General features: G+C 43.5%; 1 protein-coding gene and 1 long non-coding RNA gene across 3 annotated transcripts in view; one reads left to right on the top strand and one right to left on the bottom strand.

Moving 5' to 3' along the window:
• The window catches only part of LOC104993950, a 109,905-nt gene that overhangs the window by 22,455 nt on the left and 64,682 nt on the right, over positions 1-22,768 (bottom strand). The window lies entirely within an intron of this gene.
• LOC104993944 (arachidonate 12-lipoxygenase, epidermal-type-like) lies at positions 11,175-21,138 on the top strand. Of its 2 annotated transcripts, XM_010847370.1 has the most exons (15): positions 11,175-12,057; positions 12,183-12,348; positions 12,729-12,930; positions 13,120-13,201; positions 13,286-13,408; positions 13,922-14,025; positions 14,160-14,320; positions 15,146-15,289; positions 15,385-15,594; positions 18,498-18,584; positions 19,044-19,213; positions 19,335-19,457; positions 20,052-20,151; positions 20,259-20,426; positions 20,519-21,138. In XM_010847370.1, exons 2-15 carry the CDS (start codon positions 12,214-12,216, stop codon positions 20,696-20,698), a joined length of 1,989 nt encoding a protein of 662 aa, XP_010845672.1. In that variant the 5' UTR covers positions 11,175-12,057; positions 12,183-12,213; the 3' UTR covers positions 20,699-21,138. The 2 variants fall into 2 exon arrangements, with proteins under 2 accessions (XP_010845672.1, XP_010845671.1); XM_010847369.1 differs by having other exon boundaries at positions 11,175-12,348.

Raw genomic sequence — 22,768 nt, 5'->3', positions numbered from 1 at the left:
TGGGGACTCTTACATAGTGATCACAGTCCTGGGGCAAAATGACAACACCAGCACTGTGCATTTATTTTGTATATACATTTTTACATTAAAAAAAGATTTCATTTTTCAAAAATTGAGTGACTGAATAGATACTTGAAATCCCAGAAGGAGGAATGGAGTCCCTGATGGGCTCAGAGGCTCCCACTTCCGACAGTCTCTCCATCACAGGATTTCAGAAGAGTGGTGAAGAACATAGGCTCTGGACTTGCACTGCTTAGGTTCTAGTCCTGGAAGAAGGAAGATTGAACGTGTGTGCTCAGTCGTGTCCAACTCTTTGTGAACCCATGGACTGTAGCCGGCTTCTTTGTCCAGTCCTGGATCCACACAGCACTTATCAGCTGTGTGGCCCTGAGCAAGATTATACTTTATCCCTAGACATCCTTGCCTACTGGCTGGGCTGATTAGACAAGCATGCTAAAAAAAAAAAAAAAAAAGCAACAGGTATCTGTCTGTCCAATGGAACTGTGAACAAACCAGGCATACTTCCTTGACAGACAAAAGAATTACAAACCCAATAACATGTTCACTCCGGAGAAGGCAATGGCAACCCACTCCAGTACTCTTGCCTGGAAAATCCCATGGACGGAGGAGCCTGGTAGGCTGCACAGTCCATGGGGTCGCGAAGAGTCGGACACCACTGAGTGACTTCACTTTCACTTTTCACTGTCATGCATTGGAGAAGGAAATGGCAACCCACTCCAGTATTCTTGCCTGGAGAATCCCAGGGACAGAGGAGCCTAGTGGGCTGCCATCTATGGGGTCGCACAGAGTCGGATACAACTGAAGTGACTTAGCAGAAGCAGCAACATGTTTACTCACTTAATATATATGTATTGAGTGTTTATTACTTACTGTCCCTGTACTCTGGGAGGTGAAGATGAGTTGACATGTGGTCTCTGCCACCACTGAGATGCTTATAATCGAGTAGATGTCACCCTAATGTTTGACCAAAACAGGACAAACCAACATTGATCACAACTCCTTCCTCCCCACATACCTTTCTCTCAAAAGTAACTAACATACTGACTTTGATAGCCATCATTTCATTGCACTTCTTCTTGGTTTTATCACTCAAGTGTGCATGTGTAAACACTGTAGTAATGCTCATTAATTAAACATGATATGTCTTTTACATCTCCTTTACTCCATAGTTTCTCCTTTACTCCATAGTTTCTCCTTCCCTCTTTTCCCTACCCTTATAATTTATGTTGGAGAACCCAGGCTGTTTGACCAGTGGAGTTACTGGATTTTGCTGATTGGCTATTGATGGTGCAGTTCAACTCCTCTGTCCCATGTATTTTCCACAACCAAGCAGCTAGATCAAGAGACTTGATCTGATCCAGATTTAATCCTTTTTGCAAGCCTACATTAATGTTGTCATCATTCCTTTTGCCAGGAAAGAAAGAGTGGAGTAAACAAGCAGGTTCCCTAGACTATGGAGGCACCTTAGGAAGGCCGTGTATGTATTTCATCCCATCCAGACCAGCAAAGCTAACATATATGGATACGGTTAGGAACAAGGAAGAAGAGCAGGGTCTGCTAATAGTAATGATACAGTAGGAATGACTGTGGTCAGTGACCAGCTACCCTCGAAATAAACTCAGCAGCTTTAGATACTGAAATAGGAACCAATGACAAGTACAGCTACTTTGAAACTCCTGCAGGTTTATCAGCTTTCATCCCATAGGTATAATCTTTGGATTTGCTAATACCAAGATTAGCATTGTGAATCTCTTTGAGTCTCTCCCCTTCCCTCTCCACCCAGCCTGGAACAGTACCTAAAGCCCACCCAGAACTCTACGGCTGTACAAATTCAAGACACTAACCTACATGAAAAGATGCTTAACTGAGAATTATTAGAGAAATGCAAATCAAAACCATAATGAGGTATCACCATACACCAGTCAGAACAGCCATCATTTAAACGTCGACAAAAAATAAATGCTGGAGAGGGTGTAGAGAAAAGGGAACCCTCCTACACTGTTGGTGGGAATGTAAGTTGGTGCAGCCACTGTGGAAAACAGTATGGAGATTCCTTAAAAAAACTAAAAATAGAGCCACCTTATGATCCTGCAATCATTCCTGGGCATGTATCTGATAAAGATGAAAACTCTAATGCAAAAAGATATATGCACATCATATTCATAGCAGCACTATATACAACAGCCAAGACATGGAAGCAACCTAAATGTCCATCAACAGATGAATGGATAAAGAAGATGTGGTACATATATACAATGTTATACTATTCAGCCATAAAAAGAATAAAATAATAAATACCATATGTAGCAGCATGGATGGACCTAGAAATTATCACACTAACTGAAAAGTAAGCCAGAGAGAGATCAAATATCATATGATATCACTTATATGTGGAATATAAGAAAATGATACAAATGGTTACCAAAGGGGAAAAGGGTGGTGGGATAAATTGGGAATTTGGGATTAACAGATACACATTACTAGATATAAAATAGATAAACAACAAGAATTAACTGTATAGCACAGGGACCTATTTCAATGTCTTGTGAACGTGAACATGAAAGTTGCTCAGTCGTGTCTGACCCTTTGCTCAGACTGTAGCCCACCCAGCTCCTCTGACCATGGGATTCACCAGGCAAGAATACTGGAGTGGGTTGCCTTTCCCTTCTCCAGGGGGATTTTCCCGACCCAGGGATCGACCTGGGTCTCCTGCATTGCAGGCGGATTCTTTAACAACTGAGCCACCAGGGAAGCCCAATAATACCTTGCAGCAATAATTAAAAGAATCTGAAAAAGTATATTGAGATGTGTATCACTGGATCACTTTGCTGTACACTTGAATAATTGTAAGTCAACTCTACTTCAATTAAAAATCTAAAACATCCTCCTTTTAATCCTTATTTTGTTCTACAAGTAACAATCAGTTCAATGCTTATCACCAGTTCTGACTCTCCAGCAATTTTGTTTTTGTTTTGTCTCAAGGTCATTTTCTAGTACTGGATAGTTTAGGAAGGACTCACAGGAACAGTATTCTCCAACTTCTTGCATTTTGACAACAGTCTGTCTATACTTTTTATATTTGAAACCAGTTTTGTTAGATCTAAAATCCCTAACTCACATTTTCTTTCTATGAGCATCTTAAATATATCTCTTCATTTTCTTTTGGTACAAAGCATCAATTGTATCAGTCAGCATTCAATCAGAGAAGCAGAATCCTGTGAGTGATACAAAATTAGGGATTAATACAGGAATTAGACCTTACACAATTGAAGGAGCTGTTGGAGAAGACTATGCGTGTCTGCTGCCTCTGTGACTAGCATAGAGACTAAAGTCTCTAAAAGCCAGCTCAGCTAGCAGATGGAAACTTAGATGTGAAGTGGAAGAGAGAAAGGACAAATTGGAACTTGTGAGGACAAACTGGAAACTGTATATATCTCTTTCTACTGTCAGCATCAATGGTGTGAAGCCCCCCAAGAGAATTTAGTGCATTCATCGTGGAGCTATGTATGCTGCTGGCCCAGGACTTAAAGATCTGAAGGAAGAGATCTGGTGGGAATTTGAAGAAGCTGTGGTCCCAGGTGGTATCCCACGTCGATAAGGTGAGCCAGCAGACAAGCAGCAACTTGCGTGAGTTGCCACAGTGCCTGGGGCCCTCCTCCAACCCTCCAAGTGTGAAAACAACAACAAAATAGCTGCTCTTTCTCTTAAGCATTCCAAATCTTATGCAAATTTCTCTCTTGATCAACCCTCATCCAGAACCACAGAGGTAAATTTGAGTTTAACTAAAATGACATAGTACATTACTATGCTGTTAAAAAGGTCTGATGACAATTTAATTATACTTCCCTAATAAGTCATATGCCTTTTGTCTAGATGCACCGAATATCTTTTTTCCTTTTTCTTTAAAGGTCAGTGATTTTATCAGATCATGTCTTAGTGCTGGTCATTCTAAGTTGATTTTCTTAGGTATATATTATACTAATAATATGTTGCATCGTATTTGTTCATGTCCTTTACTTCAGGAATATTTTCTTGATTATAAGTTTTAATATTTGTTCTGACCCCTTGCTCTGGTTTTTGATCGTCTTTTCTGGTATTCTTTCATTTTCTGTAATGATGTTATTTTGTACTTTTTTTTTAAGATAATTTTTTAAGAGTAGTTTTAGATTCACGGCAACATTGAGAGGAAAGTAGAGATTTCCCATAGACCTCTACCCCTACACAAGCACAGCTTCCCCCATTATCAGCACCCCGCACCGGAGTGTTACTTTTGTTAAAACTGAGGAACCTATACTGACACATCGAAGTCACCCAAAGCCCACAGTTTACATCAGGGCTCACACTTGGCATTATATTCTGTGGGTTTGAACAGATGTATAATGACACGTATCCATCATTATAGTATCATACAGAGTTTTCTCACTGTCCTAAAAACCCTCTGTGATCCACCTATTCATTCCTTCCTCTTTCCTAATCCCTGGCAACTATGATATTTTTATATCGTAAATGTGTCCACAGGTTTGCCTTTTTTGAAATGTTATATAGCTGGAATCACACAGTATGTAGCCTTTTCAGATTGGCTTCTTTCACTTAGTGAAAGTATTTGGGGTTCCTCCATGTCTTTTCATGGCTTGATAGCTTATTTGTCTTTAGTGCTGAATAATATTCCACTGTCTGAATGTACCACAGTTTATTTATCCACTCAGCTACTGAAGGGCAACTTGGTTGCTTCAAAGTTTTGGTAATTACGAATAAAGATGCTATAAACATCTGTGTGTGTATTTTTATAGTTTTGTTCTTTATTCTCTCTTTTCCTTATAGTAATTTTGCATGGCATTTCACCTCACTCCCTTTGTATTGCCGTTTCTATGTGAATTTAGTTTTCCTGTATTATTGGAAGAGGCTCTGCTCAGCTAGCATTTCTAACTTTCTAGATCGCCTTTTTTTTTTTCTTGTAATGTTCACAACCATGGTGTCTTGATTGTTGAGATTTCCTGGATCTGTTCCCCTTCCCTACTTTTATCGGGATCTTTTCTTCCCTTCATTTTTGTTGAACTTGTCCAAGGAGTTTCTCCTCAGTGTGAAGCTTTGTCCTGGCCTTAGTTGGTCGGTTTCAAGAGTCCATGGACTGTTCTAGTTCCTTTAGGTCTAATCACAGGCCCGAGCACCGACCTGCTATTAGAGTAGGGAAAAAAAAAAATCCCTCTCTAGTTTCAATTGCTGTTCCCACATTGGCCTGTTCCCATCTGTCCTGCTGTCAGGCTTCCTGTTGCTTCCTTCCGTGTTCTCTCGCCAGATGAGATGCTGAAAACTCATAGTTCTTGTGGCTCTTGGTGGTTTGTCCCAATTCACTTGTATTACAGGATTTGTGGGACAACTTGCTGTCCAAATTTCAGTAAATATAAAAATATAAATGTAAAAATCAATGGATTTTGGGGACTTCCCTGTCAGTCCAGTGGTTGGGAGTCTGCATTTTCACTGCAAAGGGCATGGGTTCAATCCCTGGCTAGGGAACTAAGATCTTGCATACCACGCAGCACAGCCAGAAAAAGAAAAAAAAAATCAATGGGTTTTTGGTTTTGATACGTAGTCGTTTATCTGTTTTTATGTGAACATTCAGGAAAATCCAAAATCTATTGCTGCCTCTGCTGATATCATCTTCCAGAATCTCTATGCACTACGTTTTATAGTAAAAAACTGAGGTATAGGAAGATTCATTGGTAATTAGCTTGTAGTGGGATTTTCTGAGGTTGCAGTGATGGCAGGGAGCCAGTGTTGATTGCTGAGAATGGGAGTGTCATTATCAGATCAGCTCATTTGAAAGATCAACTTGGCAGAGGTTTAGTGATTAGAGAAAGATACTGGAATGGGAAGACCAGTTATGACAGTATTCCCCTATTCCTAATAGGGGATTATAATAAGGGAGAGGTGAGGGGGAATGGCAAGAAATAGACATGAGAAATACAAAGGAGGCTAAATCAAGTGGCTTGGTGACTGAGGAGAGTTAGAGAGGAGTCAGAGTCAATTGAAAATTCCCAGGATGAATGTCGAGGGCAGTGGCATTGCCCCAGACATCAGTAGAGATGAGCATGAGGATCTGGTGACAGTGAGAGTGAGGGGGTTGAGGGAGAGGAGTGAGTAATTTTTTGAAAACTTGAGTTTGATGCAAGATAGAGATGTTGTATATGAATGTATGGAGCTCAGCAAAAGTTCCATGCTAGACACACATTTGGGAGTCATCCGCATTTTTTAATTTAAATAATACCAATTTAGCTGAACACATACATACTTTCATATGGGCTTCCCAGGTGGCGCTAGTGGTAAAGAACCTGCCTGCCAATGCAGGAGATGTAAAAGATGCAAGTTCAATCCCTGGATGGGGAAGATTCCCTAAAGGAGGGCATGGCAATCCAGTGCAATATTCTTGCCTGGAGAATCCCATGGACAGAGGAGCCTGGTGGGCAACAGTCCATCTGGTTGCAAAGAGTTGCAACTTAACACACACACATACACTTTTATATATTCTTAAATAATAGTGTAATGTAACTTATCTGACCTATAAAGCAAGTATAGGGAATTTAGAAAGTTACATTTTTTAGCCTTTTAAACAGACATATCTCAATTCTTCCATAAACTTAAATATCATTTTGTACTTTTATTTCACATTTTGGAAAATTCCAGGACACTATGTAGAGCCACCTTCTACCCAAAATTTACAGAACAACTTAATCTACCAGAGGGTTTGCCTTGATTTAAAATTTAGAGTGATTAAAATGATTCACTTATTTTTTCTTCTACTGATTAAAAGTAAGTTCTTCTATGTCTTAATTAAAAGTCTCAGTAAAAAGTGTTTGAGGATTTTTAAGATCACTAAAAGTTGGCTTGATGTAAATTCATATGAGTAAAAATTTCCCTTTTACTCATCCAAACACTTTGGAGAGGTAGGAAGAATGTATTTTGAGATAAGAATATTGAGTAAATTTTTGTTAATAATATAACAGTTGTTTTGCACAGTTTATTATATAGATTTTATTTTTCTCATCAGTATGTAATATTTATCTTCTTAAAATGAGGTATAGTTGGTTTACAATATTATATTACTTTCAGGTGTGCAAGATAGTGATTTAGAATGTTTATAGATTATAACTCCATTTACAGCAGGACTGATGTTGAAGCTGAAACTCGAATACTTTGGCTACCTGATGTGAAGAACTGACTCATTGGAAAAGACCCTGATGCTGGGAAAGATAGAAGGCGGGAGGAGAAGGGGATGACAGAGGATGAGATGGTTGGATGGCATCATTGACTAAACTGGACATGAGTTTGAGTAAACTCCAGGAGTTGGTGATGGACAGGGAGGTCTGGCGTGCTGCGGTTCATGGGGTAGCAAAGGGTCAGACACAACTGAGAGACTGAACTGAACTGAACTGAACAGTTATTTTGGCTGTAGTCCCTGTGCTGTACAATATATCCTTGTAGCTTATTTATTTTATACATAGTAGTTTTTATCTCTTTTTAAGTTTTAATTTATTTATTTTTGGCTGTGCTGGGTCTTTGTTGCTGCACGGGCCTTTCTTTGGTTGCAGCAAGTGGGGGCTACTCTTCAGTTGAGATGCACTGGTTTCTCACTGTGGTGGCTTCTGAAGCCCGGCTCTGGGGTGCGTGAGCTCAGTAGTTGCGGCTCCCTGGATCTAGAGGGCACGCTCAGTAGTTGTGGCACAAGGGCTTAGTTGCTCCACGGCATGTGAGATTTCCCAGATCAGGGATGAAAACCATGTCTCCAACATTAGCAGGTGGATGCTTCACCACTGAGCCACCAGGGTAGCCCTCCAGAAATTTTAAATGGTTGTTATTTAAAAATAATTTGCACTAGTTTCACTAGAGATTGGATCCACTGAACTCCTCATAGTGTCATGTCAGGAGAGGAACTCCCCTCCTACATTTTCTATTCCATCTTCTTTAGTTCCTTCTTTTTGTGCACAAAAGTACTCATTCTATTTCTTTCCTTTTCAATAGATACTTATGGCCCATCAGAAAGTGTTTAGTTTCCATCAGCAAGAATTATACCCTAACAAACTATTTACTCAATCAAAAAAAAAAAAGATTTTCTGATTGAATATTAAGAACTGAGGGCTCTTTTTCTCCTTTTCTTCCCAGTTCAGTTCAGTTCAGTCGCTCAGTTGTGTCTGACTCTTTGCGACCCCATGAATCGCAGCAGGCCAGGCCTCCATGTCGATCACCAACTCCCGGAGTTTACTCAAACTCACGTCCATCGAGTCTGTGATGCCATCCAGCCATCTCATCCTCTGTCGTCCCCTTCTCCTCCCGCCCACAGTCCCTCCCAGCATCAGAGTCTTTTCCAATGAGTCAACTCTTCACATGAGGTGGCCAAAGTACTGGAGTTTCAGCTTTAGCATCAGTCCTTCCAAAGAAATCCCGGGGCTGATCTCCTTCAGAATGGACTGGTTGGATCTCCTTGCAGTCCAAGGGACTCTCAGGAGTCTTCTCCAACACCACAGTTCAAAAGCATCAATTCTTCGGCACTCAGCTTTCTTCACAGTCCAACTCTCACATCCATACCTGACCACTGGAAAAAACCATAGCCTTTGTTGGCAAAGTAATGTCTCTGCTTTTGAATATGCTATCTAGGTTGGTCATAACTTTCCTTCTAAGGAGTAAGCATCTTTTAATTTCATGGCTGCAATCACCATCTGCAGTGATTTTGGAGCCCAAGAAAATAAAGTCTGTTTCCACTGTTTCCCCATCTATTTCCCATGAAGTGATGGGACCAGATGCCATGATCTTAGTTTTCTTCCCAAGATGCTATTAAAATGATCATAAAGGAACAAGGAAGGACCCATACTGAAAAGGGCTGGAGAAGGTCCAAAGTGAATGGAGAATTCCAACAACTTTTAGATGGAAAGGAGATGCGGGGTTGAATGATGAAGTTGGGTAAAGGAAGCTGCAGACTTGAAAAGGTGAGAAGCTTGTACTGTGGATGAGCTGATCCTTTTTTCAGATCCTTAGATAGGGTCATCCATTCCAGGTACAAAGTATGATGAAAGAGAACTGAGAAGCAGGGTTAAGAATAGATGCCAATTTAAATATTGTTTTCAAAACAGTTGATTTCTTCTACTCCCATTCACAGAATACCCAGCACCCAGGTGTTCCTAGACAAAAACCCTAGCGGTTTTTGTCCCAAAATGGGACAAAATAGAAAACTACTTCTCTATCCAAAGTGGAAAACTGTCTGGAAAGTACTTGAAAAAGTGAAGGTGTTTCCCCAGAGTAAATTCCTGTATTAAAGTGTTTCTATTTGAGGTGTGCATGTGTGCTAAGTCGATTCAGTCGTGTCCAACTCTTTGCAACTCCATGGACTATAGCCCACCAGCTCCTCTGTCCATGGAATTCTCCAGGCAAGAATACTAGAGTGGGTTGCCATTTCCTTCTCTATTTGAGGCAGAGACTGCTAATTGCTCTCCAATATCCACTGTCCTCTTTAGGAGGGAACATACCTGCATGGAAAATACCAAGTGCCATGGAGTGAGATGGTGGAGCAGACAGAACCTTCATGCACTGTGGGAGTATGAATTGGTACAACTACTTTAGAAAACTATTTGGCAGTATTTACTAAAAATGAACATATACATACCCCATGACCCAGCAATTCCACTCCTAATTATACAGCCAATAGTTATATGTATATATGTTTGCTAAAATTCACTAGAATGTTCATAGCAGTACTATTCACAATATCCCCAAACTGGAAACTACCCAAATGCCAATTAACGATGAAAGAGATATGTTAGTTATAGTGTATTTGCACAAAGATTTTACAATAAAAAATAAAACAAATGAGACCTAATCAAACATAAAAGCTTCTGCACAGTAAAGGAAACCATCAACAAAACAAACAGACAACCTACTGACTGGGAGAAAATATTTGCAAACGCTGCAACCAACAAGGGGCTAATTTCTAAAATATACAAACAGCTCATACAACTCAGCATCAAAAAAACTCAAACAATCCAATAAAAAATGGGTATAAGACTGAAATAAAATATTTCTTCAAAAAAGATATACAGATGACCAAGAAGCACACAAAAAGATATTTAATATCACTGATTATTAGAGAAATGCAAATCAAAACCATAATGAGGTATCATCTTACATTGGTCAGAATGGCCATAATCAAAAAGTCCATAAATAATAAATGCTGGAGAAGCTGTGGAGAAAAGGGAACCCTACCACACTCTTGGTGGGAATGTAAATTAGTGCAGCCGCTATGGAAAACAGTAGGGAGAATCCTTAAAATAGAGCTACCATGTGATCCAGCAATCACACTCCTGGGCTTATGTCCAGAAAAGATGAAAACTTTAATTCAAAAAGATATGTGGACCTATTTGTAATAGCCAAGACATGGAAGCAACCTAAGTGCAAATGAATGAATAAAGAAAACATGGTATATATATAGAATGGAATATTCCTTGGCCATAAGAAGAATGAAATATTGCTATACACACTACTATATATAAAATAGACAAACAACAGGACCTACTGTACAGCACAGGGAAATATTTTCAGTATTTTGTAATGACCTATAAGGGAAAAAAATCTGAAAAAGAATATATATATGTATAAACTGAATCACTGTGCTGTATATCTAAAACTAGCATGACACTATAAATCAACTACTTCCATACAGAAATCAAATAAAAAATAAATTTCAACTCACTTGGGTGTGGTATATGTAAGAAAGACTGAAAGAATCTCTTATTTTGGACCTACTCTCGAAAACTCCCTGCCCTATACAAAAACACTGACCAGGAGCTAGTTATGAAAAGGAAAGTTGCAAAGGGAAAGATGCTCAGTCATGCCTGACTCTTTGTGACCCCAAGGACTGTATAGTCTCCAGGACAGAATACTGGAGTGGGTAGCCTTTCCCTTCTACAGGGTATCTTCCCAACCCAGGGAATGAACCCAGGTCTCCCACATTGTAGGCAGATTCTTTACCAGCTGAGCCATAAGGGAAGCCCAAGAATACTGGAGTGGGTAGCTCATCCCTTCTCCAGGGGATCTTCCCGACCCAGGAATCAAACCGCGGTCTCCTGCATTGCAGGCAGTTTCCTTACCAATTGAGCTATGACGGAAGCTCATCAGTTGCTATACATTTATGATTTCATTTTAAAATGTTTACATATGTCTGTATACTTTTTAATTCTCACTTGATCCAACTATTCTGATTAACTATTGCAGCAGAGGAGATGGAAGCAGGGTTTAAGCAAAAAGTGGATTCAAAACCTCTTTGTTCACAATGGAACAGGACGTCCAGGGAAGAGGCAAGTGGACTGGAGAGATGAAGTACCTTAGACGGGTGGTTAGAAATGAACATCCAAAGAAGGAATCTGGAAAGGATTTGTACTTGGGACAGCGGTGGTCCCTAAAGAGGCTTCGGAGAGCAAAGATTGGGAGGTGTGGGGTGGGGGGTGGAAAACTGGATGCAAAGGGAGTGTGTTGACCGGGTACATTACTGGTGCTCCATCTATGGTGCTGGCCCCAAGGAGCTCATTTCAGGGGAAGTCCAATGGAAACTTCAGGACTGGACTTGAAGGGGAATTCCAACTCTCCTCTTGGCTGAGAAGTCTGGACAACAAACTCCTCTGTTTCACCTGTCTGGCATTATCTCATCCTCATCCTCGAAAAAATGCCAAGATGGTTAACTCACTCTTCACTGAAAACACCCCCACACTTCAAATGATCCCACCTCCCTTATCTCTCTTGCCTGTTGCTGTCTTATTTATTCACCAAAATTGGGTGGGCATGACAGGCAAACAATGATGATACTGTTTAGCTGTCATCATCCACAGGCAGGTGTGTGTGTTCAACTCCTAGCTGGGAGTGGAATTAGCATCACGAAGTGCTTGCCAAATGCATAAGGGTGGGTGAGTTTTGCTCTCTTTTGCTCACCTGCTTGAGCTTGTGAGAAACCCTGCGGACACAGAGCAACTGACAAGACAGGGACCTGCGCATCTGAGGGTGAGACGAACCAGTGGGTGTTAGGTGGGGACCCTGAAACCAGACACAACAGAGACAGTGGTCTGGGTGTGGTTTCCACGGGGGCTGGGCCTCAGTATTCCCATAAATAGCTTATTTTCCTTCAGGTCCCCCACCCCAGGTCCAAGTCCGGGCAAGATGGGCAAATACAGGATTCGCGTCGCCACTGGAGACTCGCTCTTGGCTGGCTCCAGCAACCCAGTGCAGCTGTGGCTGGTGGGCGAGCACGGGGAGAAGGACCTGGGGAAGATACTGCGGCCGATACGGATCAGGGTTAGTGGAGAAAGTGGTGACTGCGGCGGTCGCGGAGGGGCGCACATGGGGGGCGCTGGGGCCTCGGCACCGAGGGACCCCTGGGTATCTGGGGAAGGAGGTCGGGCACGGGTGGGGTGCCAGGTAGCAAAAGAGAAGGCGAGAGGTCTGGGAGAGAAGCGCTGCACTTTCTTGCCCGGGTGGAGGGGCAGAGAAAAGGAGACGCCTGCCGGCCTGAGTTCCCCTTGGAGTGGCTTGTTCTTCCTCGCCCCCAACGCGGATTCAGGTCTCTTCCGGGGAGCGGTCGGAGGGGAAAGAGAAGCCCGGCTTCTCGGAGGGTTCTCTGACCCGCCCTCTCCGAGAACCCTGCACCCCATGTCTGAGCGCGTCCTGTGCTGCAGGAGGTGCAGCTCGAGGTCGAAGTCTCCCTATACCTGGGGCGCCTCCTGCTGGTGAAGCTGCGCAAGCACAAAAGCCTGGTGGGTTTCGACTGGTTCTGCAAGTGGATCGCGGTCCAGGGTCCCGGCACCCAAGGCGAGGCCTTTTTCCCCTGCTACCGCTGGGTGCAGGGCAACGAGATCATCTGCTTGCCCGAGGGCACCGGTGAGAACAGTGGGAAAACAGAGGGCGGCACCTGGTGGGCTGGACGTTCTAATGTAAGAGGGAAAGGAGAGAGAGAGATGGAGGGAAAGTCAGAAGGGAAAGGATGGGGCTGAGCAGCTCAGCTGGAAAGGGGTCCCAGAATGAAGCTATGTTAATGGAGACCCTGTTCTATTGCGACCCCTTCCCCAGCCCGGACCGTGAGGGATGATCCCCAGAACCAGTTTAAGAAACATCGGGAGAAAGAGCTTGAGGAAAGAAGGAAGGTGTACCGGTGAGCCCCAGGAAGTCTTTGATCCCTAAAAGATCCTAAGAAACCCACCACCCTACTTACACCAATTCCATCTTCTTCCTCCAGATGGGGTTTCTGGAAAGAGGGATTAATCCTGCCTATAGCAGGGAATACGCAATGGGATCTTCCCAGAAACGAGAGATTTCTTGAAGATAAGGATTTAGACTTCAGTCTCTCTCTGGCAAAAGTGTGAGTGCCAGGTTGTTGCTGTTCAGTTGCTAAGTCATGTCCAACTCTTTGCGACCCCATGGACTGTATGTAGCACATGAGGCGTCCCTGTCCTTGATTAACTTCCCGAGTTTGCTCAAACTTTTGGCCATTGAGTTGATGATGCCATCCAACCATCTCATCCTCTGTCACCCTCTTCCTCTCCTGCCCCCAATCCTTCCCAGCACCAGGGTCTTTTCCAATGAGTCAGTTCTTTGCATCAGGTAGCTAAAGTACTGGAGCTTCAGCTTCAGCATCAGTCCTCCCAATGAATATTCAGGGTTGATTTCCCTTAAGACTGACTGGTTTGATCTCCTTGATGTCCAAGGAACCCTTGAGTCTTCCCCAGCACCAGAATTTGAGAGCATCAGTTCTTCGGCACTCAGCCTTCTTTATGGTCCAACTCTTGAGTGCCAGGTTAAGGCTGACATCTTCATCCCAGGATACAAGGTGGGATTCTTTCCTGAACTTCTTGTACTTGCCTTCTCTGCACAGGTTGAAGGACTTGGCCTTAAAGGGGTCATTAGATCTCACAAATTCTGTAAGAAGACTGGAAGACTTCAATAAAGTATTCCCGCAAGGAAAAACTCCTCTGGCTGGTCAGTTACCTTAACATCCCCAGACCTACCCACATATTTCTAACTCAGGGATCTGAAAGGAGAGGGGAGAGGGTCGGAGAGTAATAGGGCAGTGACATTACTGCTTACAGCATCCTCCCACCTGATGTCCCTAGAGCGGGTCCGCAATTGCTGGAAGGATGATGCCCTATTTGGGTACCAGTTCCTCAACGGGGCAAACCCTATGCTCCTGAGACGCTCTACGAGTCTCCCGTCACGGTTGGTGCTGCCTCCAGAAATGGAAGACTTGAAGACACAGCTGGAGAAAGAACTCCAGGTGCTGTGCTTCATCTGTTCACCCATCACCCCAGCCATCATTCTGGTCTCCTTCTCTTTGCCTCATTCTTCTCTTCCCCCTTCCCTCATTTCCTCCATCAGCACCTGTTTAATCTACACCCTCCTCCATCTATACTTCAGGGTTTCTCAACTTTGGCACTGATATTTTTGGGTCAGATAACTCTGTTGTGGGAGGCTGTCCTGTGCATTGTAGAACGCTTAGTGGCATCTCTGGCTACAACCCACTAGCTGCCAGCAGCATCCCCCAGTTGTCTTCAGGCATTGCCAAATATCTTCTAGGGGGTAACATCTTGGGTTGAGAACCACTGATCTACACCAACTCCTTCTGTTATCTCCTTCTGCTATTATTCCTCTTCCATCTCCATTTTCATCTCTTCTTTCTTCATTAGCTATTTCTCAGCCTTAGCAAAGAGCCCAAGCTTTTGGAGGGAAATAGCAAGAGAGACTAAACAAAGCCCTGGGAGACAGTTGGGGCTATGTTTTTTGGGGGGAGGGGAATTCAGATCAAAGAAATGTGCCACATTTGGCTAAAGCGTGAAGGAGGGTGATAAGGGAAGAGTTTTGTTGTGGGGGAAGAGGGTACAAGGAAAACCACAAAATTCACATCAGAGAGCTCCAACTCTGATGAAAGATACTGGTCATGGAAACTCTGCATTTGGGGTTTTGGTTATGGGAGAAGTGATTGGCATTTAAGTAAAAGACTTGATGGATAGGGAAAGGAATCAGCATGACCAATGAGAGAAGGGCAGGTCAGGTCAAGAACTAACCTCAACCCCTTTATCTATCCCTGTTCCCCACCCCCTAGACTGGATCTCTGTTTGAAGCTGACTTCTCCCTGCTGGATGGGGTCAAGCCTAATGTCATCATTTTTAAGCAACAGTATGTAGCAGCCCCTCTGGTCATGCTGAAGCTCCAGCCCGATGGAAGACTTTTACCTATGGTCATCCAGGTGAGAGGACCCAGGTGTCTTGCCCCCAGTCATTGATCTTCCCTAGGGACTTGGACACCCAGGTCCTTAGCCCCCAACTCTCTCTCCTGCTCTAGCTCCAGCCACCTCGGAATGGATGCCCCCCACCTGTGTTGTTCCTGCCTTCGGATCCCCCCATGGCCTGGCTCCTTGCCAAGACCTGGGTCCGGAGCTCTGATTTCCAGCTCCACCAGCTACAGTCACACCTGCTGAGGGGCCACCTGATAGCCGAGGTTATTTCTGTGGCCACCATGAGGAGCCTGCCCAGCCTGCATCCTATCTACAAGGTATTTCGTGTATGTGTGCTAAGTCGCTTCAGTCCTGTCCAACTCTGTGAGACCCTATGGACTGTAGCCCGCTAGGCTCCTCTGTCCAGGGGATTCTCCAAGCAAGAATACTGGAGTGGGTTGCCATTTCCACCTCCAGGGGATCTTCCCGACCCAGGGATAGAACCAGCGTCTCTTATGCCTCCTGCATTGGCAGGCAGGTTCTTTACCACTGGCGCCACCTTTCAGCATTTCTTAATTCTGCATCTGACTGCCCTTCAGATTTCACACTCCTAGACTCTGGAGATGTTTACACATGACCTTGTGGCATGTTAGGTTAGTAGCAATCTCAGTTTACATAGACACACATATACACAGTGCTATGGAAATGGCTAAGATTAAAGAAAGAGTGAGAATGGGTTTTACAAAGAAATTGAAATTTGGGCTGAGGATGTTGTCGGTTGGATAGTAAGGGGCGGGACATTCCAGTCAGAGAGATCTGTGGAGGTACATGGATGCTGACTGATATCAGGTGTGACTGGAGAGTAGGGTGTGAGTGATCGAAGTGCTGGGTAGGAGGAAAGGGAGGTGGGAGAAGATGAGGGGGAAAGCCCTGTTACTTGGTGGGGAGAAGAATCAATAGCTCTGCTTGAAATGTCAGGAAAGGGAGTTTCCTGGTGGCCTAGTGGTTAGGATTCGAGCTTATACTGCCAAGGCCTGAGTTCATTCCTTGGTTGGGGAACTGAAATCCCACAAGTCATGTGGTGTGGCAAAAAAAAAAGAAGTAAAGAAAAGAAAAAGAAAATGTCAGGAAGGCAGTTAGATATATGAGCCTGGAGTTCTTGGAATGGGTCAGGATTAAAGATATAGATTCCTTTCTCTTTTTTTTTAGGTAAGAAGTAGATTTATTTTGAGAGAAACACACTCCACAGTGTGTGGGCCATCTTAGAAGGCGAGTGTGGCTGAAGGTATAGATTTTAAAGTTATCAGAAAACAGACATATCTAAAGTCATTATGAAGACTAGATTAAGCTGTCTAGGGTTTGTAGCTACAGCAGAGAATTTGGCCCAGATATAATTCTAGGGTGTCACAACCCTTATAAATTGAAAGGAGGGAATGAAGTAAGAAAAGGAGCAAGAGGAGAGCTATCTACTGAGGAAGGAGGGAAACAAAAAGTGTGATAGCAGGGCAACCAAAAGGAAAAAATGTTTCAAGAGAGAAGTGTGATTGTATCACATGCTGTTGAGAAGCAAACACAGTTACAGAGAAGTGACATTTGGATTTGTTGATATGGAAGTCATTGGTTAATCCATTGGTTAATCCTATCTCAGGGGAGTGGAGGTGGCAGAAGCCTGATCAGTGTGGGCTGAGCAGAAAAATATCATGTGAGGAAGTAGAGACAATACTGCTTCTGCTGCTGCTAAGTCGCTTCAGTCGTGTCCAACTCTGTGCAATCCCATAGATGACTCCTTTAAGACTTGCAATGAGAAACAGATTTACAGACTGACAGAACGAACTTATGGTTACCAGGGTGGGGGAGGGAGTAAGGAATAGTTAGGGAGTTTGGGATTGACATGTACACACTGCTATATTAAAGGTGTCCATTGGCAGATGAATGGATAAGGAAGTTGTGGTACATATACACAATGGAATATTACTCAGCTATAAAAAAAAAAGAACACATTTGAGTCAGTTCTAATGAGGTGGATGAAACCGGAGCCTATTATACAGAGTGAAGGAAGTCAGAAAGAGAAACACAATACAGTATATTATTAATGCATATATATGGAATTTAGAAAGACGGTAATGACGACCCTATATGTGAGACAGCAAAAGAGACACAGATGTAAAGAACAGGCTTTTGGACTATGTGGGAAAAGGAGAGGACGGGACGATTTGAGAAAATAGCATTGAGATGTGTATATTACCATATGTAAAACAGATGACCAATGCAAGTTCGATGCATGAAGCAGGGCACTCAAAGCTGGTGCTGTGGGACAACTCAGAGGGATAGGGTAAGGAGGGAGGTGGGAAGGGGGTTCAGGATGGGGGGACACATGTACCCTGTGGCTGATTCATGTTAATGTATGGCAAAAACCACCACAACACTGTAAAGTAATTAGCCTCCAATTAAAATAAATAAATTTAAAACAAAACAAACAACAAAAAAAAAAGATGGACAATCAACAAGGACCTACTTTATAGCATAGGGAACTCTGTTCATTATTATGTAACAACCCAAATGGGAAAAGAATTTGAAAAAGAATAGATACATGTATATGTACAACTGAATCACTTTGCTGTACACCTGAAACTAATACTTTATTAATCATCTATACTCCAATATAAAATAAAAAGTTTTTTAAAAAAGAAGACTTGCTATGAAAGGGGAAGCAAGCAATGAGGATGCTGCTAGAGAGTGGTTTAAGTTTAAGCCAAGGGTTTTTTTTCTTTGGTGTATCAAATACTAAGTGAGAGAGAGGACAGAGAGAGAATGAGCAGGAGTGACATCCCTAGGGAAGGCAAAGAGGAGGTGAAGAGTGCAATGGAAGGCAGTAGAGATACTTTACTGATAGGAGTAAGACACAGGTATAAGATAGAATTTCACATGTAGGAAACTTTCTAGTTTTTTGTGATGTGAGACAAAGGACTCCTAAAATTCTTATATATTACATGAAGCTGTGCAAATAAGTGAACTCCTAAAACCTTTGACCTTGGGTGACCCCAAGAAGACAGTTCCTCATCTTCCTTCTCCCAAATCTTAACCTGACCCAATACAATCCAACAGGCACTCTCTTCTTTTCATGAAGACCCATCCTCTCCCCTGTTTATTTCCTCTCTCAGGTCTTCTAATCTCCTTTCCACTCATGGGTCCTGGGACCCCTCTTATTTGACTGTGTTCCAATTCTTTCTTCCATAATCAGCTCCTGATTCCACACTTTCGCTACACCATGGAGATCAACGTGCTGGCCCGGAGTAATCTTGTCTCTAAATGGGGAATTTTTGATCTGGTATGGACAAGGATGGGTAAAGAGGGAGGAGGGTACAAGGATGAAGGAATTCACTTTCCCATTCCTCCCTGAAGCTCTATGCCCTCTACCAAAGGCCTCCCCCGATCTGCCTCACACCTGAGTAGCTTTCTTCATAAAGGGACCTGAGTAGGGCCACTGGGCTTGAATCTCCTGACTGCCATCCCCCTCAGCTGACACGTGCTGTGTGCTTAGTCACTCAGTCATGTCCTACTCTTTGCAACCCCATGGACTGTAGCCCTCCAGGCTCCTCTGTCCATAGAATTCTCCAGGCAAGAATACTGAAGAGGGTTGCCATGCTCTTCTCCAGGGGATCTTCCCAACCCAGAGATTGAACCCAGGTCTCCCACATTGCAGGCGGATTCTATACCCTCTGAGCCACCAGGGAAGCCCTCAGCTGACATGGAAAACACTAATTTATCTGCTGTGGGTTGCCTTCAGGTGGTGAGCACTGGGAGTGGCGGCCATGTAGACATTCTCCAGAGAGCCACAGCTGGTCTGACCTATCGCTCCTTCTGCCCTCCTGATGACCTGGCAGACCGTGGGCTCCTGGATGTGAAGTCTTCTCTCTATGGCCAAGATGCGCTCAGGCTCTGGGGAGTCATCAGCCGGTGAGAGCAACACCAACAGGGAAGACCCAGTGGGCCCTCTGGTGAGAACAAGGGGGACTGCAGATCCAGAAGGTCCTAGGCTGGCCATTTGAGACCCAGTGTCTTCTTCCCTGGGGAGCAGGTACGTAGAGAAGATGGTCAGTCTTTTCTACAAGAGTGATGGAGCTGTGAAGGATGATCCAGAACTGCAGGCCTGGTGTAGAGAGATCACTGAGACTGGACTGCAGGGGGCTCAGGACCGGGAGTAAGGCCCAGATCCTCCCCACTGACCCTGTGTCAACTCACACCCACCTGTCAACAATCCATACCTTTTCACAATACTGTAAGTCACCCTAGGGGAGTTTGGGGGGAAATGGATACATGTGTATGTACTGCTGAATCCCTTTGCTGTTCACCTGAAACTCACAAGTTTGTTAACTGGCTATACCTCAGTGCAAAAAAAAAAAAAAAAGTTTAAAGCCAAAAAAAATATTTAAGACACCCTACCTCAAGACTCAGAGATTCCTCCAGAAATTCTAATTGTAACCACTCCTAATTCCCCAGCCCCTTTCCTTTCTCACCCTCTCATACAGCATTCCCCATCCTTATGCAACTTGCTAAGAGCTTCCTCTAGAACCACATATATTTCCCTTAGTTACTTTCCCTCACCTTTTCCTGCCCTCTCTCCTAATGCCAACGGGTTCATCCAAGCCCATAAACATGTGAATACACACTATGCGTGTACTAGAGGCACAACCACACACAGGAATTCTTTTCTGTATCCCCAGATATCTTTCACTGCCTGAGATCAACTGTCTCCTGTCCTGGTCTCAAAGCCTCAAATTCTTACCTCACACAGGTTCCCCATCTCCTTAGAGTCCCGAGCTCAGCTCTGCCACTTCATCACCATGTGCATCTTCACGTGCACTGGTCAGCATGCTTCCACCCACCAGGGCCAGGTAACCTGTTGCGATCCTCGCCCCCTGGGGCTCCCGGGAGGTAGAAGATAGGGGACCAAATGCCTGGGTCATCAGCCTGGGTTTCTGAGAGGCTCTCCTACCTGCAGCTGGACTGGTACTCCTGGATCCCGAATGGTCCATGCACCATGCAGAAGCCTCCGCCCATCTCCAAGGATGTGACAGAGAAGGATATAGTAGACTCACTGCCTAGTCTGCACCAGGCCCGAACACAGAAGACCTTCATAAAATTCCTTGGCCGACGCCAGCCTGTCATGGTTAGAGATGGATGCCTACACCCTAGGGGAGAAGGAGCAGTGTTCTTGGCTGAGGGGTCCATGCGCTGAGCCTTTTTGTTCTCCCCTGTCAGGTGGCCTTGGGGCATCACAAAGAAAACTATTTCTCTGACCCTGGACCTCAAGCTGTGCTGAAGCAATTCCAGGAGGAGTTGGCTGCCCTGGACAAGGAGATTGAGGTCCGAAATGCAGGCCTGGACCTGCCCTATGAGTATCTTCGACCCAGCATGGTAGAGAACAGTGTGACCATCTGATGCCTTGCTCACATCATTCCCAAATTCCGCCCTCCCTAAGTACCCTTTGAGTACCCCACCCTCCTTGGCCATAGCCTCTGGTGAACAGATTGACCCCTAAGCTGTGTGGTCAGTGCTCAGGGATGCTGCATCACTCAACTCTAGGTAATACATAATGAATGGTTCCCACTGAATTTTGGAACCCATCCCTACCCACAGCTGCCCTACCTTAATGTCCACCTAGCCCTACACTTCTTTGTCCTTTGTCCCCATCTCCTCTTTTTCAAAGAATCTAGTTTGTATATAAATGAAATAAAAAAATATATAAAATAAATGAAAAGATCTAATTAAATAATAAAGTTGGTTATGCATGGTGAAGGAAGGAGGTAGGAAAAAAGATCTTAGTTTGTTTCCTGTTCTCTCATTCAGATTCCAAGGAAGAAAAATAAAGATGCTTTCCTGGAACAAACATTTCTTCCTGTAGTTAATACATCCCTCAAAGATTTTCTTAAACCTTTTAAACCTAAATTAGGGAAGTTCTGACTGACTGCTCAAAGCATTTAATACCAGCAAAGCTGTATAGGAAACTGTATAAATCAGGGTTGAGAGCAGCGTGGAAGAAAGGAGAAGGCAAGGAGGGCCTATTGGTAGAACTGAGAAATCACCAGGGAAAATAGACATGTGAAATGTCAAGGGGTTACCCTGAATGACTAGGTCTGTACCTTTGACAGGGGCCAGTGAAATAAATAGGGGCATGTAGGATTTAGAATAGAACCCATTTGAATTCTCCTTCTAGTTGTAGGAAAACACATTTTAAGAAAACAGTCCTTAAAAACAGGAGTTGCACACCCTGGAAGATTCTTCTTGTTCTTTTCCACCTGCATCTGTACAGAGACACATGTGGAAAAGAACAAAAAAAAATCTTCTGTATGAAGAGGACTCTCACCAGAAACATACTGCTAGGGAGCAGATCAAAATTATACTTCCAATATGAGTTTAGGAGAAAACCTCATGATTTAATCACAAATGTGAAGGAATATCAAATAGAAGGGGTAAGAAGGGAACTAGCAGAATTATTAGAGAAATGGAAATCGAAACTACAATGAGGTACCACCTCACACTGGTCAGAATGGCCATCATTAAAAACTCTACAAAAAACAAATGCTGGAGAGGGTGTGAAGAAAAGAGAACTCTCCTATACTGTTAGTGGAACGTAAGTTGAGGCAGCCACTATAGAGAACAGTATGGAGGCTCCTCAGAAAACTAAAAACAGAATCATCACATGATCCAGCAATCCCACTCCTCAGCGTATATCCAGGCAAAACTCTAATTCAAAAAAGTACATGCGCACTATTCACAATAGCCAAGACATGGAAACAACCTAAAAGTCCATTAACAGATGAATGGATAAAGATGTGGTACATGTATACAATGGAATACTACTCAGCCATAAAAAGAGTAAAATACTGCCATTTTCAGCAACATAGATGCAACTAGAGATTATCATACTAAGTGAAGTAAGTCAGAAAGAGAAAGACAAGTATCATATGATATCACTTATACGTGGAATCTAAAATAAAACACGAATGAACCCACTGATGAAACAGAAACAGACTCATGGATACAGAGAACAGATTTGTACTTGCCAAAGGGGAGGGTTTTGGGGAAGGGATGTAGTGGGAGGTTGGGGTTAGCAACTGTTAGCTATTATATATAAAATGGATAAACAACAGGGTCCTACTGTACAGCATGGGGAACTATATTCAATATCCTATGATAAACTATAACAGAAAAGCATATTAAAAAAGAAGGGATATATGGACTTCCATGGTGGCTCAGTGGTAAAGAATCCACTTGCCAATGCAAGAGACACAGGTTGGATCTCTGGTCCAGGAAGAACCCACACATTGCGGAGCAACTCAGCCCATGCACCACAACTACTGAGCCCATGTGCTGCGACTACTGAAGCCGGCATGCCCTAGAACCAGAGCTCTGCAGCAAGAGAAGTCACACAATTAGAAGCTTTCGCATCACAACCAGAGAGTAGCCCCATTCACCACAACTAGAGAGGAGCCCGAGGGCAGCAGTGAA

The sequence above is a fragment of the Bison bison genome, unplaced genomic scaffold (genome assembly GCF_000754665.1).
Source record: "Bison bison bison isolate TAMUID 2011002044 unplaced genomic scaffold, Bison_UMD1.0 scf7180017864249, whole genome shotgun sequence".
NCBI classification, from domain to species: Eukaryota; Metazoa; Chordata; class Mammalia; order Artiodactyla; family Bovidae; genus Bison; species Bison bison.
The sequence above is the reverse complement of the archived record's forward strand: the minus strand, read 5'-3'. Positions and strand labels throughout refer to the sequence as shown.

Excerpts from the sequence above, each read along its gene's own strand:
- LOC104993944 (XM_010847370.1), top strand. The coding sequence starts at position 12,214 with ATGGGCAAATACAGGATTCGCGTCGCCACTGGAGACTCGCTCTTGGCT. Across the intron at positions 12,931-13,119 it reads CTGCTTGCCCGAGGGCACCG|CCCGGACCGTGAGGGATGAT; the intron begins GTGAGAACAGTG and ends CCCCTTCCCCAG. Across the intron at positions 13,202-13,285 it reads GAAAGAAGGAAGGTGTACCG|ATGGGGTTTCTGGAAAGAGG; the intron begins GTGAGCCCCAGG and ends TTCTTCCTCCAG.